The following is a 26842-nucleotide window of genomic DNA, read 5'->3' on the forward strand; positions in this document are numbered from 1 at the left end:
TACTTTATCTGTGACCGTAGCACATTGCATGGGAAGCCCCAATGCCAGATAAAATCAGTGACAGGAAGCAGTACACCAACCGCCACGATATTATCCTGACATTACATCCTAGACTAGACCTACCAGACCACACGAATTGCTGGACTGGCTCAGCTCGTGACAGGCCTACCTCATTGTGGCCACGTAGGTTCATGCTTCACATCCCTCTTGCGCAGGTGTCTTCGTAACCCAGGCTCCGACTGTCTTGCCAGCAGATGGGATCTATTGATATTGGTCATCGAGAAACATGTAATCGACCCAGATATCACAACATCGATGTAAACAACGGTAGACCGACATGCCAAGGACGTCTTTGTAAACCATGACTTGCACAATGATGTATCAAAGCGTGTAGCTATCAACCACCTGCCATCAGTTCCATCGCAACAATGATCATAACAGGAACTGCCCGATTCGTAGGATGTTAAGTGAACCACACGCAGCTACAGTTTCCGGGAAGGATTAAGGTCATATCAGACAGGTCTTCTTAGGCCAGGCCTATCATGTTGGAGCCCATCAGATCAGGTATTCACATATGGGGAATGGAGGCTCAAGCACACCCGTGATCATTACCTACATGCTTAACTCATGCCTAATTCTGGCAAGCAGCTAAGTCCAATATGGACAGTAGAATGTGGCTCTGAGCGTCTGCAGAAACAGGACTCCAGGTGGCCATGGACGATGCCATTCTGATGCCATTAACAGGTCCAGTCCGTCATGATATTCAACTCGCGTGACCTGGGTGTCCGATGATGGCCATGTAGGCCACCATGCACCATACGTGTAAACTGTCTGAATATGGGCGTGGGAATAGTTTCCAGTGGAAGTCAAACATACCATTTTCTAGGAGCAGCTCCTCAGGCAAACACATGTAAGGCGAGCACCAACAGCAAGTATACAGTAGTCCGCAGACCTCTTGTTTGTCACGCAAATGGCTCGCTGTGATAGTTGCGATAATATGATGCCACGGTCAGCAGTCTCAAAGGACTTCATATGGGTTGGGTCTAGAGCAGCCCAACTTCGAGATAGTCCTTCATCATAAATGGATTGCTCTCTAGATGCGTTTACAAACCATCTGTACTCGGTATGTTCCCTCTCTGCGTGTTTGCTGTTTGCCACCTTCCTGTGTTCTCGGCACTTTCGTCTGCTACCATATGCAACTTATTGATATACAGCCATCTAACTCCGTCCAGGAGGGAGCCGCCACAAATTTCGACCTTCGTGTTGAGCTGTAATCCCATATACGTATGGGCATGTTGCTACCAAGCTGCCCATGGCGCGGCGTGGCTACATGCCACCCGCTGGCTGGCAAGCGTTTCCATAAACTGTAGACAATCCTTCATGCTTCTAGTAACCATATGAGATAACACATCAGCAGGCATATGGGAATCACACCAAGTAAATCAGCCACACAGCATGACAAGATGAAAGGCCGTATCATAAGAATTGTCCAAATACACTACAAAACGCCTACGCTTCCCTCATCAACAAATGCCCGGAAGCAGCCATCACCTAACAAGTATAGTCATAATTCATGAAGTCCCGAACTCCAGCCTCCAAAGAGCATCCATCACTTTCGACCTCGGGCAACCAGTCGCTCGTGCAATTCAACAATGACATCGCTCCACGACTCTACAGCTTCATTCTCCTTCTTGGTGGTGACCCTTTCCCCGAGCCTAGTGGACAGGTACTCGCAAACCTTGTCGATCTTGAAGTGCTCGCCGTAGACCACCTGTGCCTGTGGCACGATGCGGAACTCGATTCCGTCGGACGTGCATTGGCTTTGAAGGCCCAGAGTAAGTTGCACTTTCGTCTCCAGAGGTACGAGCAGCATGTCGACTTTGGCTGCTATCGAGGAGTCGCTTGTCCTGGCAACTTCGGTTGGGAAGGTGCAGTTGAGCAGGCGGATGTCGTCGGCAGCGGCGTCGGCCTTGTCCCACGCCGCACCGATCGCACGGAGCAGAGTGGAGATCTTCGCCTTAGCTTGTACCAGCTCGCGTATATAGTCACGTATGCACTGGACGAAGAAGTCCTTCTCAGCCGACTTGAGCTGCGGGTTCTTCTCGCGGTTCGCCGCAATGTACCACAGATCAACGTGCGAGGTTGTCTTGGCGTCTTGGAATGTCCCGATGTCGAAGGCAACCTCGATTTCGCGACGATAAGTCATCGATACCGTCGTCCCCGAGATACCAGCAATGGTCCAGCCATGCTCCTTCTCAATCTCGTCAACTTTCACTGTGCGCATATTATTAGCATATGCAAGAGGAAATCTCGTGGACGTAGCGGCTTACCCTTGAGAGTGCTAATCTCCTTGGAACTCCACCCTCTGCACTCTTCCCGGATTTTCTCCGCTTCATCGATGGCTGTGAGGCATTCTTGTTTGCGCTCTACCATGTCTTCGATTGTTGACTCGGTTTCTCCGAGCACCTGTTGCAACTCCTCAATCTTGCGCATCTTCTCTGCAACATCCGAGTCCACATCGCCCAGTTCAGCTCTGGCAGCTTCAAGCTCTTCGGGATCACATTCGGCAAGTTCCTGGGCCATAGAGCGCAGGCTGCTGTGTTCCTGTTCTAAGGCCTCGTAGGTTTTCATCAGGTTAGGAAGACTGACGTTGAGCATGCTTTCTTGCTTCTGTAGAAGCTGGTCGTCATCCTCCATGTCCTTGGCGATCGTCACCAATCCTTCCTTGAGGCCATCTTGCAGCTTCATCCGCCATTCATACCACATTGCTTTGCTGAGGAGTCGTGCGTGGGTCTTGACATTCTTGAACTGGTTGTCCATCAAGAGCTTGAAATCAGGGGTGGCAGAGATGTATTCCTTGAACAAAGGGGGGTTCTCGTCAAAAGTTTCTGTTTCGATCTCATGTACAATTCGTCTCCCCTCCGAGATGTACTTCTTCAACTCGCGGCATGACTGATGATATGATGTTAGCATACGTCACAAGATAAGAATTGGTTGACAGAAGGACTTACGTGCTGATATAGCTCCAGCATTGGGACAGTGCAAGCCCCAGCGACAATGCATCTCTCCAAAGACACATCTTCTACATTGTGCATCGTACTGTCTTTCAATGCAGCTGGTGCTTGCGTGTGTCGCCGTTTGGTCGTAGTCAACTCCATAAAACGGATGCTGGTCATGTTGAGGAAGTCTTGCAAGTGGATGCGTTCTTCATCATTGTCATCGTCGAGAAGATCTCGCTCCAAGGGACGATGAGGCTCCTCAAAGCTGAAGGTGTCCGTAGGCTGGTCATTTTCGACCGACTTGAAGCGGCGTTGGTGGCGCGGCGAAGAGGCTGCACCCCCAGAGCCTGCCAAGGGCGAGTGAGATATTGATGGCGTAAAGGCATGGCTGCCATTTTCTTCCAAAGTATGACTTGCGGAACGCGTGAGACGTCCCGTTGTCTCCGCCACAGTCGGGGGAGCATGCAAATGTATATTCTTGACGGGGCTTCCTTGGTGGCCTTTGAGTCTCTTAACCCCATCCCTGTCCTCTTCATCTTCGTCGTCCAGCTCAGCAGGACGCTTTCCTAGCAGTCCCCTAGCACTTCCAACGTGGAGACTCTTGCGACCTTTGAACTGGCTGTTCTTTTTAGGGGACATACTGGCAATCATGTCCTTGAGCGTGGCTGTGTTATCATCGTCGCCACAGTCAGCCTCCCGCTCGAGTATGCTTCGTCCATTCTCCCGGTCCTCTTCTGCCTGGCGCTCATTGTCGATTTCAACCTCTATAACACGAGGGTCGGCAAACGTTACGCCCCTGGCGGTCTTCCCGGGGACAAATTTGCTGGCAGAATCGCCGATAGATTCCCGACGATCGAAGAGAGCAGCAACTTTAGGAGACCCCAGGCCACTACGATCAGCTCCAATGCCGGAGACACGTCGTGGCTGAGGGGTTAGAATAATGCGCGGCGTCGGGACACCTGTTGAAGGGTCTTGCTGGAATACATTTGCAGACTTCTGGGCGCTTTTGAATGGAGAATTGGGCCCGAACAGTCCCCTGGAAACAGCTGATCGTTGCGGGGAAGGTGTGCGGCTCGACGGCTTTCCTGGTGAAGGTGTCCTCAGAGGAGATGATTGGACGCTTGCCACAGGGCTACTTTCAATATCCGGGGCAGTCTGTTTTGGTGGAGACAGTCGGCGTATGGGTGAACTGGCATTAGAAACATCAGAGGGTCTCCGGCTTACGCTGCGACGCAAGCTCTTGCGCAGAAAAGGGGAAATGCCAGAGCTTGGTTTTTCGGATGGCGCAGGAGCCGCAGTACCAGCTGATAGCGGTCTCATTGGCGAAGAAAAGACCAGGAGGGGGGCGCTGTCGGCCCTGTCCACTTCTTCCTCCATCATGTGTTTTGCTTGTGCCCGGTCCTTAACCGGGGAAGCCCCCCTTGAAGATTCCGCCCATGGCCATTGTCATATCCATCCCCATCGTAGCCTCTTCCTCCTCTTCATCGTCTCCAGCTTGGGGAGCCGGCAGAATGCGACCCAACCCAACCGTCATATCCATTGTATTTTCATCATTAGCCGCTGTGAGGGTCCGGCGGCGGGATGGTAGAGACTTCCTCTTGCTCGGTCCTCCTGTCCCTGGAGGCAGTACCGCCCCCATGGCAGTGGTGAGTTCCATGGACATATCCTCATTGTCAGCGTTGCTCTCCACCTCGAAATCTTGCACGTTGTTGTTCTTGCGAATGGCGCCGATGGCCATAGTGAGGTCCATGGTTGTATCATCTGTTGACGACACATCCCCCGGGTTTTGAGGGCTGGAGGATTTCCGCTCAGGCTGGGCCGCTTGTTGTGGGAGAATGCCCCCAATACTTTCGTGACGTCCATGGACATTTCGTCATCTTGTATGTCTTCTTCTGCGGCATTGCTTGCTTTGAGTATTCCGCCCATTGCATTGGTAAAGTCCATGTCCATGTCCATGTCCATCTCACTCTGATCCACCGTATCCTCATTAGGCCCGTCATATGGCCGGTAGGATTGGCTGGGCTGGTGTTGCTCAGGGCTATCTTTCTTAGGGGCCGGCTTCCTGGCCCAACCGAATGACGGAATGATTTCCTCCTCTTCATCGATACTCTGTGTTTGGGCCTGCCTGCTAGCAAGCCGCAAGGCATCATCAAGGGTGTTGTTAGTGCCATCAGGCGATACAGAGCGAGCTGTAATGCCAGATGCAACGGATGTGCCGGTCACCTCGTCGACGACCAAGTCCATGGTCGTACCATCGACATCCGAGTCGCTGCCGTCATCGGAGTGGATCTCCTCATGAATCTCCGTCGAGCCGTCCGTTCCTTCTGAGTCCGAACTATAGATAGTTGATGCGATTGTGTGGTCATCATCACCATTGTTGAAGCTCATCGAAGACAACGCAGAGCTTCTGCGGTTCTTCTTCTGGTGCAGGTCCCGCTGATGCTCGGGTGTGTCTGGAACAGGCTCCTCTACTTGTTCTGGGGGAGTTGATGGCGGGTCTGTCGGCTCGGTCTCTGGCTGAGTTGGTTCAGGCGCCGAAGGCTGGGCAGCCAGAGAGGAAGCTCGTCGTGTAGAATCTGTAGACGTTGTCGAGTCTTGCATGTCCTCAACCTCATGAAATGTATGCAGAGTAGCCTCCGCCGCAAAGGACACCCTTCTGTTAGCCAGTGACTTCCGGCGCGCCTCTCTCCGGTCTTTGATCTCCTTCTCCATCTCTAGCCTCTCTTTCTCTTCTCGTTCGCGCGCAGCGGCTTGTTGTTCCTCCTCAGTGCGCAGCGCGACCTTGGTCCCGGAAGAATTGTGATCCCCATTCTGAAAAGGACTGGGCGTATTCTCGGCGCCTTGGAGATGGGCAGACGACTGGGGTATCCGCGATTTCGGCTTATGTGGAGGAATCTCTGGCAGTATTGGCACCGTAGGCTTGAGGATCGACCGTGGCGGAGGCCGGGCGGGCGCTGCGAGCGACTATAGCGACATTAGCTACTTATCAACGTGAGGGCGCAGACTGCAGTCAGGGGATGGGACGGATTCTTACAACTCGTCGATTGCCAGATCCCGACTTCAGAACATCCAGGCCACCAGGTCCTATACTCTTACTACGTGACTTCTTTCGGCCGCCATTACCAGCCAAAGAGCTAGCTACGTCGACTGTGATGTTTTCTTTCTCAATTCTCTTTCGCACGGGCGAATGGCCTGTCGATTTGCGCGGCCGCCGCGTCGGTGGCAGAGTTACGTCTCCCATATTGAGGTGATCAAGAAAAGGCGACTTCAAATGTCTGGGGCAATGCAAGTTCGGTTTGGTTTGGGGGGGTAAACCGCAAGCAACTATGTATGTGCGTTATCGTGGTGGGAAAGATAACCGCGTGCGACATGCACTTAGGTGAGGCGCGTCAATCGTCGGTTTATTTACATGACTTCCTGTTCGGGCATAGTTCCCCACAGCAACAGAGCGTGTGTCAAGTGAGCGTTGAGCGAGTGGCCAAGGATCCTATCCTCTTTTTTTTTTTCCTTTTTTTTTCTTTCTTGTTGGAGTTAAGCAAGCGCAGTGACTTAGTAATCATCAATCAAGGCATTGATTGGTCTCAAGTAGCAAAGCGGCAGCATGGGCAAGTTGAAGAGACTCAATCTTCTCGTGAGAGGCGAGTAATTTGCATGAAGATGAGATGTACGGATAGAGTACTTATGGCATTGGTGTGCTCTTTGCGATACTCGTTTGTCATGTAGGTAATTATCAGCTCGCTTGTCTCCTTCAAGAACACAGAAACGTCTCCAAGCTGACAAGGCACCGCCCTTCTTCAGAGCGGGTGGACCTTGACTCAATCATTCATTGAATTTGAAAGCTCTGACCCTCCATTTGATTGATCTGAGGTCTGAACCAAGAACCCCGCACTAATAAGCACCCTAGGACGGCCAAAAAGGCCGGTTTGAAACCAGCCACACCACACACCGCCCCAGCCACTTGTGGCAGCGCACTACCACTTTCAGGGCAATTCTGCCCACATGGAAAATTAATCCACAGACAGCTTCCATTATTCACTCTTGCCTGAACTTTTCGCCTAGGTACACGACACACTCAACCATCAACGATCAATTCGACCTCGACGACCCTCGACAACCACCGCAAAAATGGCCACCGAATTGACCGTCCAGTCGGAGCGTGCTTACCAGAAGCAGCCTCACATCTTCCAGAACTCCAAGGTCAAGACCAAGTCTGCCCGTCCCGGCAAGGGTGGCCGCCGATGGTACAAGGACGTCGGTCTGGGTTTCCGTACCCCCAAGACCGCCATTGAGGGCAGCTACATCGGTAAGTCAAGGCAGCGCTCACGTTTTACGCGTGATGCGACATCTTTGGGTGTCATTTTCGACAAGTACCAGTGATGCGAAATTCGCTGGGATCCAGCACCCAACAGAAACAATGATATCAATTTGGGGAAGAAATGCCCGATTTCGCGCGACGGCAGAGACTGACATGCTTTGCGAACTACAGACAAGAAGTGCCCCTTCACCGGCCTCGTCTCTATCCGTGGCCGTATCCTGACCGGCACCGTCGTTTCCACCAAGATGCACCGAACTCTCATCATCCGTCGCGAGTACCTCCACTTCATCCCCAAGTACGCCCGTTACGAGAAGCGACACAAGAACTTGGCCGCCCACGTTTCCCCAGCTTTCCGTGTTGAGGAGGGTGACCAGGTCACCGTTGGCCAGTGCAGACCTCTCAGCAAGACTGTACGTCCCCTTTTAGAATCCGGACTTTGATCGGATGTCAAACTGACCACTCCCTAGGTTCGCTTCAACGTCCTGCGTGTCCTGCCCCGAACTGGCAAGGCTGTCAAGTCGTTCAGCAAGTTCTAAAAATCGGGTCTTTCCTTGGCATCATAGGCGTCATTTGCATGAGGGTACTTCACGTTCTGCGATTCAGAACTGGGGCGCGGATTACTATGGTAGCTGCTATAGCACAAACGTGCAAAAATCGGCAGTCCTGAAATAAAACGATTCATCACGCAACCCGTCACGTTTTACGATTGGCTTCTCGGTGGTGACGTGTAACTCTGCGCGAGTATGGACGGAAGGTCTGGACGGCCAACAAGGACTTTGCGGGCATAGAGTCGATTTTCCTGGCGTCTCAACGTGTTGTTATTGGCAGTCTAGAAGTTCGTAATGAGAACGAGATTGATGATTGCACTTGGTCAAACCTTTGCTGGAACTGGTGAAGTGATGTGATGTATCATACCAATCATTAGAACGATCTTATACCACCGGTATCACTCCATCTAACTTGCGACCAAGCAGTTGCGTATCAGCTACTGGTACATTGACTTGCACAGTTGCTACCCAGCTTCTCGAGGCGCAGGCTACTAAGAGCAATTGTAGATCTTACTCTCTGGTTCGGGATTCAAGTTAGTGACGAGATGAGTATAAATCCGCCAATCCAAGATCTTAACTACTGGATGTTTTCCATTGAGCATTGAGTATCTGGACCACTTATCAATATATCTTATCTCGCCGTAATCTATAAGTCGGGGGCTAGAGTTGCTGTCGTTGTAGGCATAGTGTATGTCAAAGTGACGCACGTACTTTTCAGGGCAGCCAACTTTTCAGCGGGTTCAATATGGACATGGGCAACTTACGGCAAATTCCGAGCGCAACCCCAATGTCAACTTTTTGAAGCTCCGGGGATTGAAAGCCGACAAGAGGAATCCAATTACTTCCGACTAACGGCTTTAAAACCCTTGCTTACATCAAGTCACTTGTGATTCGAACAAAGGAGCTACGATATTGACCGCAATGGGTTGGTGGGATAGCCTTTGGCCGTCTAAGAACGAAGATCCTCTGCACAAGCTCGACCCCAAGCTACGAGAATATCTGGAGCGGGAATCGCCAGTGAAATATGGCTCCCAAGAACAGCAAGCACGGGACGCCGGCGCCGCACCAGCGAAACGACCGAGCTATGTAGACTCTACCGCGTCGTTGTCACCAGCGCAATCGACAGAAGGGCAGGCGAAACCCACAATACCCAAAGAATCCGAGTTCCAAGATGGCCGCTACGCCCACCTCTGGAAGACCTACCGGCCGCTAGCCGAGATCGAGGCCGAGACCAAGAGCGACCAGGAGAAGATCATGGACGTGCTCGAGGGCTACAAGGAGCGCAAGGCGCAGATCGGCCGAGCCGCGCTCGAGAACTGCGCGCTCGAGCAGGTCGACTGGCGCGAGTGCATGAACAACCCGTCGTGGTCGGAGCGCATGACCATGTGCCGCACGCAGGTGCGCAAGTTCGAGAAGTGCTACAACACGCAGACGCGCCTGCTCAAGGCCCTCGGCTACCTCTCGACCCTCGACCGCAGCCCCGAGGTCGAGGAGGACATCCAGATGCACGCCGACGCCCTCTACCAGCGCCTCCAGGCCCAGGAGGCCGAGATCGAGGCCGCGCGCGCCGAGGGCCGGCCCATCCCCAAGTTCCAGCCCTTGGTCCCGCGTCAGCCCGTGCTGGGCCAGGCGACGGCCATTGCCGCGAAGGAGGAGCTTACGGAGGAACAGCAGACCATGATCAAGGAGCGGCTGGCCAAGGTCGACGAGCAGGACCGTATGGCCGAGGAGATGGCTATTCGGGCAGAGATTCGGGCCAGGCAAGATGCTGCGGCCCGGCTGCAGGGTATCTACAAGGAGCAAGAACTCGAGCGGCAAAGGAGGAAAGAGATGGGCGAAGAAACCACTTGGGATAAAGTGGTTGGCACATTCAAGGGCAGCGGCAACAAAGATAAATAGGCCAATCTGTGAGGGCCATCTTCCCGGCCATGCTCATATCGTTCTACAACAGTTGCTGTGTCAGAACCTGATGACTTCGTCACCTAATGTACAGATCTAGTCAAGTGTACTATTATGAAGCAAATGCCGTCATTCAAAATATTCCCCTTCAAAACTATGATGCTGAGTTGCTGCTAAATATAGTTTTTGTATCAAAGCCTCCCTTGCAACTATGTGCTGATCGGAAGGGAAAACAGAAGAAAAAGCATGCAGTTGTCTTGGCGCATTGCCATTGTCGGCCCCGGAGTAGAAACCATTAGATATTCGTATCACCATGCCGAAAATTCCTCATCGGTCACATTTTTGTTCTACTTTCATGGTGGTCAGTATATGCTGAGACTTGTCAGATGGCCGTATTATACCTTAGATAGTATAATATCTGTACCTTGATTGATTTGCTCGTGGCTCTGACTATGCCATCCAGCAGCTAAAAGATTATTGGGCAACTTTGACGTCACCGGCAGACAGTTTTGTTTCATTGTTGATCACAAAGAAACTGGTGGTAAAGTCAGCGGCTTAACTCCAGTAAGGAGTAGCAACATCTACAACAGCCCAGCAATTCTTATTATAATTTATTATTGGACATCGTAGGAGAACAGCTGAACATCATATCTCAACTGAGGTTAGCCCCACCAGCCATCCGATAGCGGATAGCGGGGCATTGCAGACTAATAAGTACTTGCTTGAGGTTCATCACGTCTTGTCGTTGTCCTCGAAGTCAATAGCTTCAAATTCAAATTGCTCGCTTATCCCTTCCGAGTCATGCATACATGATGAGCCGACATTCTTAAATCCATATCTTGGGATGCGGCATGTGTCTCGCTGCATAGTCGGCCTCGCCTGTTCAATACGTACTCTGGCAATATTCTGTCCGCGACGAACAATGGCGACTACCACGGCGGCGGCAGCAGCAACCTCGGTTGCGGCTGCGCAAAACACAAGAACCTACAATGTAAGTAAGGGGGGTTTTGATGCCTAAGAATGTAACCTTCAAGCAAACAGATTGCTCACAAGCACTTGCCTGCGCAAACCAACAGGATGCCATCGACGCCCTCAACTCGCTCCAGACTCCCTATGCCATCATCGAAGCCCGGCGCAAGGCCGGGATCCGCCCGGACGCCACCTCCATCGCCGAGATGCGGACGTACCTGCGACGGATCGGCTACGGCGACGGCGCCGCCCTCGAGCGCCTGAACATCCTACACGTCGCGGGCACCAAGGGCAAGGGCAGCACCTGCGCCTTTGCCGCGTCGATCCTGCAGCAGTACCAGGCCTCCCGCGGCGTGCCGCGCAAGATCGGCCTGTTCACCAGCCCCCACTTGATCGCCGTCCGCGAGCGCATGCGCATCAACGGCAAGCCCGTCAGCGAGGAGCTGTTTGCGCGCTACTTCTTCGAGGTCTGGGACATGCTGGGCCAAGCCGAGGAAACGGAAACTAGGAGTAAAAGGGCAGCAGGTGCGGAAGGCGACAAGCCCAACACAGGCGAGAACGGTGCCCCCGGGGCTGATGATGCGCCGAGCACCGTGGTGGACATACCCATGCCGACCCGCCCGATCTACGCGCGCTACCTGACGCTCATGAGCTACCACCTCTTCCTGCAGGAGGGCGTGGACGTCGCCGTGTACGAGACCGGTATTGGGGGCGAGTACGATGCGACGAATACCGTAGAGAGGCCTGTCGCTACGGCCATCAGCACCCTGGGTATTGATCACGTGTTCGCGCTTGGTAACACGGTTGAGAAGATCGCGTGGCACAAAGCAGGGATCATGAAGAAGGGCAGCGCGGCTTTCACGATCGAGCAGGTCCCGGAGGCGGCCGAGGTGCTGCAAAGCAGGGCTCAACAAAAGGGGGTCGATCTAAAAGTCTTGGACATTGATTCCAGGCTTCAGGGGGTCAATGTACGGCCCAATGCGGTGTTCCAGAAGAAAAACGCCAGCCTGGGCGTGGCACTCGCCGAGGCCGCATTGCAGAAGCTCGACCCGGACTTCAAGCCTGATTCTGAGAAGTTTCCAAAAGAGTTCGTAGACGGTCTGGAGCAGGTCGTCTGGAGAGGCAGGTGTGAGGTGAAATCTGAGGGACCCATCACCTGGCATATCGACGGCGCGCATACGGTGGACAGTCTGAAAATGGCTACCAAGTGGTTTGCTGGCGAATGCGCCGGCAAGCGCGGCCCCAAGGCTCTAATTTTCAACCAACAGGGACGGACCGAAGCGGTGGATTTTCTGAAGGGAATGGTGGATGCTCTCGAATCCCAGGATGGAAGCTCTTTCGGCCATGCGGTGTTCTGCTCCAACGTCACCTATGCCGCCACGGGGTATAAGCGCGATTTCGTCAACCATCAGTACGATTCCCAGGCCATCCAGGCTTTGACCGCGCAGCACCAGTTTGCCGAGAAATGGTCGTCCCTGGACCCCAAAACCAAGGTCATCGTGTTACCGACTATCGAGGAGGCCATTAACTACGTCCGAAACCTGGGCGAGGGTGTGGATGAGGGCGAGAATGTCCAGGCCCTCATCACCGGCAGCCTTCATCTGGTCGGAGGAGCTCTGGGTATATTAGAAGGCGCGGATGCCTTATAGGTAGAGCATCTTGTCGCGCATATCAACTTTGCATTAGGGAGTACGGAAATGGGGTCTGAACATCCCCGGTTGGCTTCAACAGCGCATTTGCATTGCATGGATTTCTTGGATTTTGGTGGGAATCGGGTAAATAGATGCATACCCTATCACGATCGTTGTGATTTGGCGCAGTTATAGATTGCTGCCATCAGGGGAAATATACTTCCGCGGTGACAATTCCTCAGGAGAAATTATAGCTCTATCTTCCCCATGGGGGATACAGTGAACGTTGCAGGAGTAACAAATTGGGATTCCTAGATACATTTATCGAAGAACTTGTATCGCTGCAAGCCTAACTCCTTACCGGCTTCTACTCTGCTGGCTGTCATACGTGGGATTATGGAGGCAGTTGTTGACGATCGGGTGAGGCCAAACAATATGTGTATCCAACTAATATAAGTATCGAGAACAGCAGGTTTTTCATCTTCACATAGAATAGATGCATTGGACGTACATGCTTATTTGCATTTAATAGAAACACCAATAGTTAAAAGGTGGGTTGACTTGACAGCCGTGTAACCTAAACTATATACATACACAAATCTGAGCCATACCCATGTCACGACAAACCCGCCCCTCAGACCTGCCACGAAGGGGAGGAGGAAGAAGAAGCCATCGACTGCGGCGTCGTCACATAGCGCACGTGCTCCCTACTTCGGCGCGCGACGTGGATCTTGATGTTGATGCAGTCGACGTAGCCGCGGTTCTTCATCAGCTCGAGCTGCTCCCGGACCTCGTCGCGCGGCAGCTGCGTCAGCTCGGGGCCGGGGCACTCCGGGTGCACGACGCTCAGGTTCCAGAGGACGCGGGCGCGGCCGACGGTGAAGCCGCCCGAGGGGGCGTCGGGGTAGAGCCGCTCGATGCGGCCGCGCTGGTGGGCTTCGATGGCCTCGACGATGTCGGACGCGGGCGATGCGGGCGACCCGGGAGACGGCGGGGTGGGGTTGTTGGGGGCGGTGGTGGTGTTGGTGGTGGCGATGATGATGTTGCTGAGGTCGATGGCTTCGAGGCTGCAGAAGTCGCGCTGGCGCGGGTCGTGGTTGTAGTACTCGATCTTGGCCAAGAAGAGGCCGCCCCTATTGTTGCTGCTGCTGTGGCTGTGGTTGCCGTTGCTAAAGGGTTTGCTGTAGTAAACCGGTGTGAGGGGTATGGCTTTTCCTATCATTGGGGGCGAGGGTCTTGTCGTGGATTTTATGTGTTGATCTTGTCCAAACTGCACCTTCTTCGTCGCCGTCGCCATGCCTTGCTGCTGTGTCCTCATGGGACCGTAAAAAGGAGGTCACTGCCGGGCGAGAACAGAGCCCCCAGCCTCAATTAGAATATGAACTGGAATTTGCGGCACCAAAGGCACGATCTACGAACAAAGTAAAACGTGATTTGACAACCTCATCAAGCTCCTTTGGGAAGGGGAAGAAGAAGAATTGGACATGCTTTTTACGCGCCACGGGCCGAGTCCCTCTCTCTTCGAGAATAGAGAGGGGGGAGGGGTCCATCGAGATACGGTTCGCCCACGCAATGCATGCTTCAACGCTACAGCGTCGCGGCTCCCTTAATAGATTTGCTTTCCTCTTCGCGATTTGGATAGTTGGCGCAGCGTGTCCCTCTCACGAGACATGATGTCAAGCAACATCCAGTGGCTAGTGGTGATATCTACTGGATGTTTCAGTCCCCCATCGTGTTGGGAACTGCCAGGCAAATGACAGGCTGTGGAGGTTCCCGGCATTGGTCTTTGACACCGGATAGGTTTGCGTGCGGACTGTTGTTGAAGCCTAGCTAAATATAGGTCCTCCCTTTTGGTCGGAGTACGTGTGCTCACACGTAATGGTGTTGGTATCATGTAGTAGTAGTATGGACGGTGTCACTTACTTACTCTCAAGTACAGCCCAATCGGAGCCGCGCCGTAGAACTGTTTGCGAAAACGAAGAGGTTTGGGATGATATACAAACCTGCGTTGTGTTTGACCTCTCTCCTCAGAAGCCGGATGCACCGCGCAACATCCCTGCCTCTTCTTATAAGGTTCCTTCCCACTCTATTGCGTCGACAGCTACATGGGTCTTAGTAAGTACGACGCACATCAATTGATTGATTGTCGACAAAAAGCCACTAAGGTTAATAGGTAATAGCCAGCCCATTAAAAAAACACCACGCTATGCGAGACAAAGGCCATGGCAGTTGTCCCGAATAGGAAATGTAATGGTTCGCCAAGTCAATGCCAAGCTTGCTGTACCGCCTTGGCAGGTCTGGGGAAAATGCTTAATTCGACTGGGCCCAGACTCTTTCGGTCTCGTCTTCGATCTCTGCTCGTTCAGGACGATGCATGCCATTCTACGGGAATGGAATCATCATCGTCGAGTCACAGTTTGACTAGACACCGATTACCACCAGTTACCACCGGCATCGGCAGCACACAATTTCACTAGAGACGAGACCAGTTGCTTTGTAGAAGGATTTGTTGTCATTTGCATCATCAATAGCTCCCACCACGGTTGGCGGTTCGTCGTAAACTAGCGTTCCGCATAGCCTCAATCATCAGTTCCCTGCCCAGGCCACACGCATAGCAATCAATACCATACCCAGACCGTTCATCCGTCCATCGCTGATTGTTGAGAACGACGACTGTGTCTGGTGTGTATCCCGTGGATTGCCTCTTTGCCGCCTTGTGGGTGCAGAAGTCGTATAGCAGCTCCATTGCCTTAGCAGCAGCTCTCCTCGCAAGCACACAGGCCACAGCAGATCTCGCAGCCGGCCTCCTCACCACCACGAAGGTTCATTTCGGGCTGGGGCTCAGCGGTCTACAACGAAACGGGGTAGTGTTAGCTTGATGCACCATGAACAAACGAAAAATGCCCTAAGTTGGTTCGCGCTATGAAGAAGTTGGAACATGGGTAGAAAGGAAAGACTCACGGGCTGCTGAGAGATGACTCCATCGGAGGGAGAAGCGTCCATAGGAGCTTGCTGGGTGGGTTCCATGGGAGCAGGCATCTTGAAGTGTGATGGAGAGGTTTGAGGTGGAAAGAACGGCTATTGTGATGGAACGACGTGGCAGTTTGCGCTCGCGACTCTAAAGGATTGGAGAAGACGGTGGGTTCGATATAGAAGCAGGACAGGTCGAAGGTCGGTTGTTACCTGTTATATGCGCAGGAACAGAGAGGGAGGGAGAAGCTGGGCAGGGGACAGGACAACAAGGGAAATGCGGTGAGTGGGTGGGAGGCAACCTTAACCGACCAGCCAAAGCAGGGCAGCAGGGCAGAAAAGCAACCGCAATGCCTCCTTCCCTCCTTTCTCCCGCGTCAGAATGCAAAGCAAAGCAACGATACGGATCCAAGCGCTTACCCCCTGCTGCTGCTTAACTTCATCCGATAGCCTACCACCTACCTGCCTAGGTATGTACCTAGCACCGCCATTGGCGATTACCTGCCGGTGCGTGATTTTGCCAGTTGGTCAGGCCAGTCAGCCACCAACCCGATCCAAGGTCAACACTACTACTACGTAGAAAATGGTCTAGAACTGGCCCGACACCACCCTGGGCGTGGCAGTGAAAAACATGCCAGCCCCTACATAGTACATGCATGCCTAGGTAGCTGCAATGGCGATGCGCTGGAAACACGCGTGCGAACGAACGAGGACCCTGGATCTGCCATGCAACCATAGGTGGTTCTGGAGGCTTGCTTAGCTGTCATTGGGAGGGGGGAGCTTGATCAGGGTCCCGACTCCCGACTCTCATGGATCCAAGCAATGCGGGTGGGCCATCCACATGCTGCAGTCTTTTTGCTACGTGGGTTCTGCTGTCCCATCGGCCCAATGGGCGCGTCCAAAAGCGACCTCACTTGCCTGTGCTGATACCCATTGATGGAAGAGACGGCACCGCGGCACCGCGCAACACGTAATCCGGAGTACGGCGTTGCTACGAGTTCGACTCTTTCGACTGGTTTGCTTGCTGCACAGCCGCAGTCACCCAATACAATTACCTAACCTTTAGGGAAAACGGTGCAGAGAGAGGCAAACGCGATAGAACGAACAGTGCAAGTCGGACCAAGCAGGGGAAGCAAGTGAGGCAAGTGAGGCAAGCAAGCCACGGCGACCCGGAACTCGGCATCTGCGGGCGTCGCAGTAGACGCCATCTGCTGGGGATTTAGGTTTAATTGTCCGTGTCCCACTGACCGACCGGCTAAGCTGGAATATCCGAATGGCGGCGGCATTGATGAGATTGCCTACCTCCTACCTACATTGATGTACATAGCTCATGGCCAATTCGCTTCTCGTTGGAGAGATCCGAAGAAGCTATCCTCAATAACAATCTCATTCGTCCTGGAGTAGATCCGGTTAGGCACCAAGGGACATGCACGAGCTAAACGACGGCCATCTCCAGCATACAAACATTGGGCACGGTTCCAGTATATTCAGAGCCTAGAAGGCTAGAATGGCCACATCGCGCGGTTATGTACGTTCGATCTGCGTCTAGCTAACAACGCCAGGAACATACACGTGCACAGCCTCGAAAGACCCAATGGTCAGCTATTTCCGCTTCGTAAACTGCTAAGCTTCCGGGAGGAAGAATACATATCCTTACACAAACCCAGACTCGGCGTCTGGTACATCCTATCTCTACTGAACTAGCAAGACTGCCTACGATCAACGTCGCTGGCTGGGTCCTTTCTTTGGGTATCATTTTGCAGTACAAAAACATGTTTCTCATCATCAGGTAACAGTCGTCATCTCATCTCCAGAGCCGCCGCGGCGCGCTCCAGAAATGCATTGAAGTCGTGGATCTGCTTCAAATTGCCGCTGCCGTCTCCGCCGGCGCATGCCTGGCCGGCTACTTGCGCGACCAACATCTCAAGATTGGCGAGTTCGGCCATCTTTTGTTCGCTATGTGTGAGCTCCGGGGCGGAGCGGCCATGGTCTATGGCCAGTTCAATATCGTGCATAGAAGCAGACAAGCCCAGTTGTTGCTGATGGAACTGTTAGAGGATGAAACACTCGCAGTCTGGTGCAAGCAAAGGGCTACTCACCAAAGACTCTTTGCTGTCGACTTCGTGCCGTAGTCGTACAGCATCCATCTTAAGAGCAACCTGCTCTCTTTCCGCTCGTATACGCAGGATTTCGTTGCGCAGCGTGATCTTCTCCTTCTGGATAGACCGCACCCGCTTCTTGAGCGCATGCATTGTATCCAAAGCAATCGTCTGTTGATATCAGTCGTCATTCCATGGAATTCTCGAGAAAAGCCAATAACTTACATGCTCCAGGAGACGAGTTCGTAACTCTTCTTGGAATGCCTCCAATGCTCGTAGCTTGGTTCTGTATTCTTTCTTCATAGGAGCGTTCTCAGCCTGAACTGCCGCCTCCTGTAGTGTGACCAAGTTGGCTTCAATCACTTCCTCACATATTTGAGAAAGCACATCGACAACATTGACGCCTCCACGGTTTGTAAAAGGTATCTCCGCCGTGAGTATATCCGCCTCGCTATCCTCGTTGATACGCTGGGGTTTCGTATATCTCTGGACACCAATGGGTATGGGTTCACCGTCGCTCCGCCGCCTGCGGACTTTGGTCTCGGGTCTATTCTTTGCCTTTGCTTTGGTTTTGGGAGCTTTAGGCTGTGATTGCTTCGCTGGACTTTCTTGAGAACGTCTCTGGCGGCGCTTCTTTGCCGGGGGTTCAGGCTCTGCTTCCCGAGTATCTAATTCTGGTGATTCTTCTCTGGGCGGGCTAGCCCGGGGGCGTTTCCGGCCAACGCGGCGTACCACCTCGTTAACTTCCACCTCTTCGGCCTCTTCAGCTTCCTCACCAACCGCCTCGTCGCGCTTGGATTTGGGTATGGACTTCGACTTCGACTTGGGTTTAGGCTGAGACTTGGGCTTGGGCTGCGGGATCTCCGCCGCTTCGTCAAAAACCTCCTTTGCTACTTTGGGTTTCTTGGCCTTAGCCTGAGTCTGTGCTTTTCGTCGGCTCTCTGCCTGCGGAATAGGTGAGGATGGTTCGACTGATGGTTCAACTGGATCCGTGGGAACCAAGTTTCGTGCGCTACGCCTATTTCCGCTAGAACCAACCGAGCCGCTTGCTGTCGTGCTATTGCTTCTCCTGCTCGAGCGTGCCGCCGGTGTTGGGTCCTCGGCAAGGTCTGGAGATCCCGCCAGGGCACTCCTGGTACTCGTGCGTGTCGTTGCGGTACTTGTCCGTGCCTTGCGCGCCAAAGGAGACGATGTCGTCATTTCACCGCCATGGCCCTTTTCTTCTTCCAATTGCACTGCCCTCTGCAGTTGCGCGCTCTGTGTTGCCAAGCCTTGGCTGATTCTGACTCGCCGTCGGTGGCCGCTCCCAGGGGCGTCCGCAGGGCTTTCCGTGACCTCCTCGGCTACATGGTATCCACCGCTCGAGAGTCGCGACGAAATAGACCCGCGCGAGGTAGGCCGTGGTGCTGCCGTTGTGGCCTCCGCCGCCGCCGTAGCATCGCCAGCATCGACAGGCTCTTCAACAGTGATTTGTGGAGGTGATGTTGCTGCTCTGGGTTCTGTGTCTGGAAGTGGTGATTCTGGTTCGATGTCGTAAGGGTTTGGGCGCACTTGGCTGCTCGGTTGCGTGGATGGCCTTGGTTTGGCAGACGAACGCGTCTTGTCCGATACTGGAGGTAGCTGCTGTTGTTGCGACTGTGCTCGAGGCGTGCCACTACTTGCGGGTCGTCGTTTGGCGGACGTGTTAGGTGCTGAACGAGGTACGGATTCGGGTGTGATTTTGGGTGCTGGCTGGAGAGGCAACTCGGGCTCGGGCTCGGGTTCGGGTTCAGGTTCGGGTTCAGGAGCAACGGGCTCAGGAGCAGCAGGCTCGGGAGCGGCGGGCTCAGACGTCGGCGGCTCAGGCGAAGAAGCCTCGGGTGACTCCTCCTCGACCGGCAAAAACAGACCAAAAGACTCGTCCGCAACCTCGTGCCGTCTGTCCGCGGGCACCAAAAATCAGTCAGGTGTCGGTTGTGAGGTAGAGGGCATCGTAACTTACCCTGCCCCACGCATGCGCTGCTGCATGCGCTCCTCGCGGCCTAGCAATTGTCAGTTCTCGCGCATAGATAGATCGGGTACTCTTGAACTCACTCTCGGCCATTCTGCGCAAATCTCTCTTCAAGAAATCATAGGTGCTGCGTAGTTTGATTTATCTTTAGTTGTCCGTGTCGTCAACAAATGTTGTTATAGACGCGTTGAGAGCACGCGGCGAGGTAGAAGGCCGAGTGTGGCTGCCCATGTACGTAAAGTGTGGCGCAGCCAGCATGTGCTCCGTTCAACGGGAAGGTGCCTACTCCAGCCAATGACCGATTCGGATATCCCCTTGTTGGCGACAGCGCTGCTTCCACCGTTTCATGCCGTACTGGATGGATCAATAATTGTTTACACTACTGGCATAATGTTTATTCTACTAAATATAATAGTTAGGCAGTGTTGGGTGCGCCAAGGACAATTTATGCGGTTTAACTTCAATCTTCAATCTTTTTGCAAACCAGATTCTATTAAAAAAGAGGATTGAGACTGTGGAATGTACCAAATCCTGCAATACTAGCGACCTATTCTTGTGCCATACTACTTCCCTTCGACAATTAACAGGGGAAGCCTTGTGCCTGACCCATGGCCTCCTTCTCATCATTGCGAATAGCCAGCTCAGTCGCTGTCGATGTCATACGTAAGCCCAAGACCTGGCAGCTCAATCAAATGTCCCATGGGGCTTCCATGCACATCCTGGTAGTGCCATCCTCCCTTATCGCAGAGGGCAAAAGCACCGGTACCATCGTCCAAATCGGTCACATCAGCATCGTCCATGGAAGTATCCTCATCTGATGATGAGTCTTGAGGAGGCTGCCCCTGGCGGGATGGTCCGGCGGACTCTTGGTCCATTTTCCACCAAGGCTTGGTTGCTTCCGCCTCTTCCTCCATTTTGGTGCCCGAGGCGAATCGAACACGCTTTCGTGTTGACGACCTGTGCTCCTTTGCCAAAGCTGAAGCGTTCGGTGCGTCCTTGCTCTTTCCTTTGGCGCTAGAAGGAGACTCCCTGTCTAGGGTTTCTTGCACTCTGCCGTGAGCATTGCCATGGCGCTCCCCATGCATTCTTCCAGAAGCTCTCTCGTTAAACAAGGACTTCCGCATAACAGCTACAAACTTGCCCTCGCCTGCTGCGGTCGCAAAGGATTCCTCGAAGTCTGGGGCCGTGAACACCCAGACAGGGACTTCTCGGTGCTCTTTGGCTATGCGATAGCGCTGAGTTGTCCATTCCGAATTGCAAACAGCCAGCCCCTCGACGGTTACAATGAGGCTGCCATTTTCACCCTCGGAGTAACTCATCTCAGGCATATATAGATTGAGCAATCCCTCAGCGATTGGTCGATGCACGTGAGCCACAGCACCAATTGGGAGCTCTGAGACGTCGGAGGAGACCTGGTCACTTGTGTAACCTGCTTGGCGTACCACTTCTGATAAAAGTGAGTCTATGACATTGTTGGTTTTTCGCGAGGTTTGACCACCCTGTACAAGTGATTTGTGCTTGTACTTCTTCTCGGGGTGCTGGCGGACTGTCGCAGCAAACTTCACGCCGATGCCCAGAAATTCGTGTGCCTCCTCCCAGTCTGCTTTGAGGTGGCCATGGTGCTTTTGGTTTTGGCTGCCGGTAGAGTTCGAATGAATTTACCAAGAACATGCCACAAAGCAATGTGAGCGTCCACTGATCCAATGGCAATTTTCCCCAGCATTCCTGTTGTACACAGCTCGCAACCCTCGCACCCGGTAGAGTCTATGTTCCCAAGGAGGCCTCTCCGGGGCATGGTGTAGGTTTTCAGCTCATCCGGGTCGAAATGGAACTCGGGATTATCATCGGGTGACTCGTACGAAGTGTATGACGTGTCCGAGGATACACTGCTGTTGTCGTCGTTGACCTCTTCGACTGAGGTGCCTCGAGGCTCGCTACTTCTGTCTGAATTATCATCACCGTCCCTATCGCTATCCTCTTCTGGATCAACACCAATTTCGTGACGAAGGTCGCGGAGGTCACCAGCAGGCATGTTGGATACGAAGGAAGCAATAGACGGGTCCGTTGCCATCACTTCAAAAGACTGGGCGTGGTTGACATGGAGCTTTTTGGCCGATTGTGGCTCAACAAGTCGAACCCACTGGTCGAGACGCATCAATGGCTTTTGGTGACGGGTTAAGGGCGCAGAATATGCCACTGGAGGGCCCGAATCGACAACGCAGTCTCCAAACGCAAGACCGTTGGTCAGCTTCTCCCAGGATCTCGTCATCAGGCCCATTATCTCCTTATCGGTGGGCGGCATCGTGTCGGGGAATCCAAAATTAATCACGGAAAAGTTATGGGATGGCTTGTCGATCATACCCCGACTGAGAAGCCACATCACGACTGCCCAGGAACGAGGACGTGTACTGTCTTGCAAGTAGGTGCGAATCTGCTGGCGCAGCACAGTCTCCAAGTTGCAACAGACATCGCACACTTTCGAAATGAAGCCCGTGGCTACGTTGATCTCAAAGACTTGGGCTTCATCTGGGGTCAGCTTTTGATGGACAGCTACCCATCTCCAAAGCTCCGAAGTGAGCTCGAATTCGACATCGACGATGCCTCCCCCTTTGCATGGATCCACCGTGGGGTTTTTGCAGATAGGGCAACACGGCAGCCAGACTGTTAGGTAACAGCCGTCTGAAGATGCGACACGGTCTTCCCAGAGATGGTCGGGGAAGTCCTCGTTCTTATAAAGCGATACCAAATGATCAAGGGTTGTCGCTGCCACCTTGCTGAATTCGATCGGCAAGTGCTCCAATCCAGATTCTGCACTCTGAGTACTGGACTCATCGTCGTCAGGTTGGTTGCTTGGCAGCTGGCCACGCAAGAAGCTAACATAGCGAGAATGGGAAGGCTTTGGGTTGTTAAGTCGTCCGACGACTTCGATGCTGTCTTTGTAGCTCTGCCGTCCGAACTCCAAGCAAATGTTGCAGACCCAGTGGCTCTTGTCTTCGTCGGGATCAAGCGGCCATTTCAATTCGCTGCAATAGAAGCGCTTGCCGGGCTCGACATGGTTCTTGATAGCGCCATTCTCGTCCCTCACCTGCTCTGAGAGGAAATCTCCACAAGGGAGGAAGAGGTGTCGCGGATTGTCCTTGCAGACCTCGCAGAGGGGCTTGGTGATGTGGCACATCTTGACTGGAAAGAACGATATTCCTCGCTCTTGCTATGAAAGCGGGTCATTCGTCGGATCTATGATAAGGGGAAACCAATCAGCAATGCTTACTTACGGAAGCGACGAGCATGCCAATGGGACGGGACCTCAGGCGACAGGATTTAGGCACTTACTACTTGGTGTACATATGTATGTATGTCGTTAGGTGCTCATGGCGATCACAGCAACTGCAGGGCTTTAGAGATGGTTTCCAAAGTCGTACTAGCAGCTGGGTGGCCTGTGGGAGGGCGGAAGATGATTTTGATTCAGGTTGGCTTCGACGTGAAGAGTGAACAGCAGGTGACGTCTAGGGAAAAGCTGGGGTGTGCAGGCCTTGGTTGCTCTGGAGGGAAGCAGGTGGAGGAGGAAGGCAGTTCATTTATGAGTGCGTGGACTGGCAAGATGCGTGGTCTGATGCAGTGAATGGCAATGGTATTGGTCGCCGATTGTTTATCACAGTCTTCACTTGTGAAGACGCGCCTGCTCAACAATCGACCGTCCAGTGGTTAATTGCCAGCCGACAAAGGTAAGGCATCAGCTACTTCAGGATGGGGCAGAAAGGCTCTTGGGGCGGCAAGGCAGCTGTTGCCCCCAGGCCATATCAAGATAGGGAGCTCGGTGTTGAGAGCCCCAAGTTCACTGGTAAGCCCTTTCAAGGAACTGGTCTATGTAGGTCAAGAACGTGAGCCAAGCGTGATGTTTATCGTGAGTTGGCCATCGAGTACGCGTCAACTTGTGTCCCATTTCATCCATTTCCAGTGTCGTATAAGCCTGGGAGTTGCTGCTCTCATCACGCTGTGGGATGTTGTTTGAAGCTCATCATGGCCCCAACTCTCCAATGGGCTGGGACAGGCTTCGACCAGAAATGAGACGCGTCTGTTTCTTGGACCATTCAATATTATATGTATGTGTGTATGCTTGAACCAGCAGTTATCTTGCTATGTTGAGTGTCATTGTGTCTTCATCATCTCATGTTGCTTTGTCGAAGCTGCTGCCATGCTCGACTTCACGACGCAATTCATGGTGTACAAAAGACCCCCAAACCCCATCAGATATCGGCTACTATTTTTTTTTCTATCTGCCTTATACACGATGTTATCATCTATCTATACCTACATACACATAGGGTATCTGATAGGGGCATGGCCAGTAGAGCAGAGGTTGGGCCAGTACAGACACGATCTTTCCTGCCCAACACTCATTCCTACATGTAGACATACATACAAGCAAATATGAGACATGATCTCTTGAAAATAGCCCCTTAGGAAAATCACATTATCTGATATTGGTAGATATTGTTAAGGATCACAGCCCAGGCTGTTCAATATCATTGATTTAGCTATAGGCGATAGACATCAGTGTCGCTTCTTCGGGCAAATACATAACCTAGGATTTCAAGCATTGCACTGTGTATACCACATAAAAGAATCACCAGTACACGTAGAGTAAATAAAATACAACTGACCTACAAATGGAAAATTCTTAAAGCTCCTTGATACGCACGGCTCTGCAAATCCCCAATCAAGACAGTTAAAAAGTCAGGTTGCCAGAACTACTCAAGCAGCCATCAAAAGGGCATCCACGAACACTTCAAAGTAGAAAAGGACCGGTCGGAAAGACAGTAAAGACTCAAGCTTTATCAAAGGCTTTTGCATGGCTGGGGATGTGATGCCTATTTGCGTCGGTGGGCAACGGATGGGCCATATCATCTGCATACATTACCTACCTGCATGAGGTGCATGTAGATTCTGGTGCTACCTTCAGCGTTGACAAAGAGTGCATGAGGTACACTGACAAATACTTCTCATGCCAAGGCGAAATAATGTTTAAGTATATAGAATTTTATCTACGGTCCAAGAATTAAAAGAAGGCATATAAAGGATCAGGTTGAGCGAGAAAGGGGATGGGATGTTATCAGCGATGCCCGTCTTATGTTGACTGAGCTGAATAAAGTATAGTACATCCTACCTACTGTAAGTGCGGTGGCGTCATCACCAAGGACGCACGCCTGGACGCGGCTCATCAGCTGAACTAGCAGGGGTCGGTTTACGTAGCAGCTGGAAGCTCCCCCGACAATGAACACTGGGGAATGGAGAGCCAAAGGGTCCACGTAATAGTATCCGCCAAAGCTGCGACAACCACCTCGCGTTGCGTCCATTGCCCTCATTGGAACAACTCTTCCATCTTCTTTTCTTTCCTCTACCCATTCCCATTCCCATTCCCATTCCCAGAGCACAGAACGGCCGTCTCTGGTCCCCGAAGCGCAATTGCACTGGATGCAAAGCCTGGCCTGAACGGTTGCCGGCCATCAGCCAATCCCGACGGCATCTCTCTCCCTCGCCATCCCACATCGAAGCTTCGAAACAGCTTCAGCCTTGCACAGAGACAAACACCAAGACCGACACCATGGGGGGTTGGAACGTACGTACAGCGCTCGCATCCTTTTCGCTAGACCCCATATAAAGCTTTCTTCCTCTCGCAGATATTCAGAATCCTGGGCGACTGCTCCCACCTGCTCTCGAAATGCATCCTCATATTCGCCATCCATCGCAATCGGAGCTCCGAGGGCGTCTCCATGATCACCCAGGTGCTGTACGCCGCCGTCTTCTGCACCAGGTATACAGACATCTTCCGTGAGACGTACATTTGGAATCTCTTCTTCAAGATCTTCTACATCTTCTCCTCCTTCTACATCATCGGCATCATGCGATGGCGGTACCCGCGGACCCGAGAGCGCGAGATAGCTTGGAAGCTGGGCGCCGGCGTGGTGGGATCATCTCTGATCCTGTCGCCCTTCGTCATGATGATCTTTGACGCCAAATGGTCCTTCGGCGGAGTAAGATTACATCCCTTTCGACCTCCTCTGATGCCATCACGCCTGCTGACACATGACCTTCTCGCATAGTGGCTGAACGATTTCTCCCTCATTCTCGAGTCCGTTTGCGTCCTCCCGCAGCTGCTGCTGCTACGACAAACGACCGTGCCGACCGTGATTGACTCTGGTTACATCCTTGCCCTCGGCTCGTACCGAGCGCTCTACATTGTGAATTGGATATGGCGCGGGCTCGACAAGAACGACCGGTCTCCCAGAGCCACCTCCGTCATTTTTGGCATCGTCCAGACGGCCCTCTACGTCGACTTCGCCTGGGTGTACTACACGCGCCAGCGCGTGAAGCTCCGAAACGGCGGCGTGGTGGATGCAGACGACTTGCGTCAGGGCTGGCTTCTGAACAAGATCTTCGGCAACAAGCGCTTCGCCGAGACGGAATCCTACGACGAAGAGAGCGCGCCTGCTCTCGGCGGCGGCGCGAACGGCCACCGCGGCGACGATGGCACCGCAGGGTCTCGGCGATCGAAATGGGGTACCCGTGGTATATCCATCAGTGCCGACGACACCTTGCCCCAGCATGACGCCATTAGTCCTAGCCAAGACGGGTTCAACGATGACGAAGTGGACCCGGACGCTAAGATGAAGGATCCCGATGAGCTGGCAAGGGCCCTTGACGATGAAGACGACGACGACGCAACACCGTCATCCTCGAACAGCAACAGCAAGAACAAAGCTACCTCAAACGATGGCCCCAGCGGGGTCAGCAACGGCAGTGAATGGCGAGATAGCTAGCGGCTGGATGGGATATTCATGTACTAAAACAACTCGATGAGCCGACGTGTAACGAACATTGTAGATCGAGAGCGAGAAGGGTCCGGGTCGGCATAGGACAAGAAGCAGCACAGCGATCCCAGGTGAGGCGGAACAAGCGACGAGTCTTTCCACGTAACCGCAATACACACAGCGCTTATCGTCTTACATCCGTTCGTCTACCAATGGACTTGTCAATTCCTATTTGGTTCCACAATTGTATGATCTATTTTCTCAAAAGCGAAGAAGAAATTATGTTCGAGCGCAGGTCCACACACTATCATTGCATACTGATGACTACGTACGTACGATTTGGATGAATGCGATCACAGAGGACTGTACACCCTACCCCATCCTTGGGAAAGCAATCCCTCTTAATTCAGCTCAAATACGGTGGCGAAATGAATTTGACCCAGCTTCTGTTATACCTTGTACTAGATATGTATACCGAGAAGTATCGCAAATACCAAGTTGGTTACCAACGTCCCATGGCAGCTTGGCTAGAATATCCTTCCGTATAGGCAAAGGGGTGCATGGTTTTCAGCAAATGGAGCTGAACGATGCCGCACGCAGGTCTTACAACTCA

The 26842-nt window shown here is 52.8% G+C and overlaps 11 protein-coding genes across 11 annotated transcripts; 4 read left to right on the forward strand and 7 right to left on the reverse strand.

Annotated features, from left to right (window-relative positions):
• Window positions 1–1609: 1609 nt before the first annotated feature.
• Window positions 1610–4376, reverse strand: PG986_003146 (uncharacterized protein; the record flags this gene model as incomplete). The annotated part of the gene is made up of 3 exons (XM_066839368.1): window positions 1610–2274; window positions 2331–2952; window positions 3012–4376. 3 exons carry the CDS (start codon window positions 4374–4376, stop codon window positions 1610–1612), a joined length of 2652 nt encoding a protein of 883 aa, XP_066704432.1.
• Window positions 4377–4401: 25 nt separating this feature from the next.
• PG986_003147 (chromosome segregation protein (Spc7 kinetochore protein)) lies at window positions 4402–6240 on the reverse strand (the record flags this gene model as incomplete). Its single annotated transcript, XM_066839369.1, has 3 exons — window positions 4402–4792; window positions 4867–5963; window positions 6034–6240. 3 exons carry the CDS (start codon window positions 6238–6240, stop codon window positions 4402–4404), a joined length of 1695 nt encoding a protein of 564 aa, XP_066704433.1.
• An 884-nt stretch (window positions 6241–7124) lies between these two features.
• PG986_003148 (40S ribosomal protein uS17) lies at window positions 7125–7850 on the forward strand (the record flags this gene model as incomplete). The annotated part of the gene is made up of 3 exons (XM_066839370.1): window positions 7125–7302; window positions 7486–7724; window positions 7782–7850. 3 exons carry the CDS (start codon window positions 7125–7127, stop codon window positions 7848–7850), a joined length of 486 nt encoding a protein of 161 aa, XP_066704434.1.
• Window positions 7851–8783: 933 nt separating this feature from the next.
• Window positions 8784–9761, forward strand: PG986_003149 (uncharacterized protein; the record flags this gene model as incomplete). The annotated part of the gene is made up of 1 exon (XM_066839371.1): window positions 8784–9761. One exon carries the CDS (start codon window positions 8784–8786, stop codon window positions 9759–9761), a length of 978 nt encoding a protein of 325 aa, XP_066704435.1.
• Window positions 9762–10683: 922 nt separating this feature from the next.
• Window positions 10684–12379, forward strand: PG986_003150 (tetrahydrofolylpolyglutamate synthase; the record flags this gene model as incomplete). The annotated part of the gene is made up of 2 exons (XM_066839372.1): window positions 10684–10752; window positions 10838–12379. The coding sequence occupies 2 exons, from the start codon at window positions 10684–10686 to the stop codon at window positions 12377–12379; spliced, it is 1611 nt and encodes a 536-aa protein (XP_066704436.1).
• A 616-nt stretch (window positions 12380–12995) lies between these two features.
• PG986_003151 (uncharacterized protein) lies at window positions 12996–13658 on the reverse strand (the record flags this gene model as incomplete). The annotated part of the gene is made up of 1 exon (XM_066839373.1): window positions 12996–13658. The coding sequence occupies one exon, from the start codon at window positions 13656–13658 to the stop codon at window positions 12996–12998; it is 663 nt and encodes a 220-aa protein (XP_066704437.1).
• A 1453-nt stretch (window positions 13659–15111) lies between these two features.
• PG986_003152 (uncharacterized protein) lies at window positions 15112–15400 on the reverse strand (the record flags this gene model as incomplete). The annotated part of the gene is made up of 2 exons (XM_066839374.1): window positions 15112–15210; window positions 15323–15400. 2 exons carry the CDS (start codon window positions 15398–15400, stop codon window positions 15112–15114), a joined length of 177 nt encoding a protein of 58 aa, XP_066704438.1.
• A 1730-nt stretch (window positions 15401–17130) lies between these two features.
• PG986_003153 (uncharacterized protein) lies at window positions 17131–19513 on the reverse strand (the record flags this gene model as incomplete). Its single annotated transcript, XM_066839375.1, has 5 exons — window positions 17131–17379; window positions 17431–17601; window positions 17656–19348; window positions 19412–19451; window positions 19504–19513. 5 exons carry the CDS (start codon window positions 19511–19513, stop codon window positions 17131–17133), a joined length of 2163 nt encoding a protein of 720 aa, XP_066704439.1.
• Window positions 19514–20061: 548 nt separating this feature from the next.
• On the reverse strand, window positions 20062–20739 carry PG986_003154 (uncharacterized protein; the record flags this gene model as incomplete). Its single annotated transcript, XM_066839376.1, has 1 exon — window positions 20062–20739. The coding sequence occupies one exon, from the start codon at window positions 20737–20739 to the stop codon at window positions 20062–20064; it is 678 nt and encodes a 225-aa protein (XP_066704440.1).
• A 242-nt stretch (window positions 20740–20981) lies between these two features.
• On the reverse strand, window positions 20982–22595 carry PG986_003155 (uncharacterized protein; the record flags this gene model as incomplete). Its single annotated transcript, XM_066839377.1, has 1 exon — window positions 20982–22595. One exon carries the CDS (start codon window positions 22593–22595, stop codon window positions 20982–20984), a length of 1614 nt encoding a protein of 537 aa, XP_066704441.1.
• A 2427-nt stretch (window positions 22596–25022) lies between these two features.
• On the forward strand, window positions 25023–26238 carry PG986_003156 (ER lumen protein retaining receptor 2; the record flags this gene model as incomplete). Its single annotated transcript, XM_066839378.1, has 3 exons — window positions 25023–25037; window positions 25099–25452; window positions 25522–26238. The coding sequence occupies 3 exons, from the start codon at window positions 25023–25025 to the stop codon at window positions 26236–26238; spliced, it is 1086 nt and encodes a 361-aa protein (XP_066704442.1).
• Window positions 26239–26842: the final 604 nt, after the last annotated feature.

Source organism: Apiospora aurea (assembly GCF_038362705.1).
Source record: "Apiospora aurea strain CBS 24483 chromosome Unknown utg000002l_segment0_segment0, whole genome shotgun sequence".
In the NCBI taxonomy this organism is placed as follows: Eukaryota; Fungi; Ascomycota; class Sordariomycetes; order Amphisphaeriales; family Apiosporaceae; genus Apiospora; species Apiospora aurea.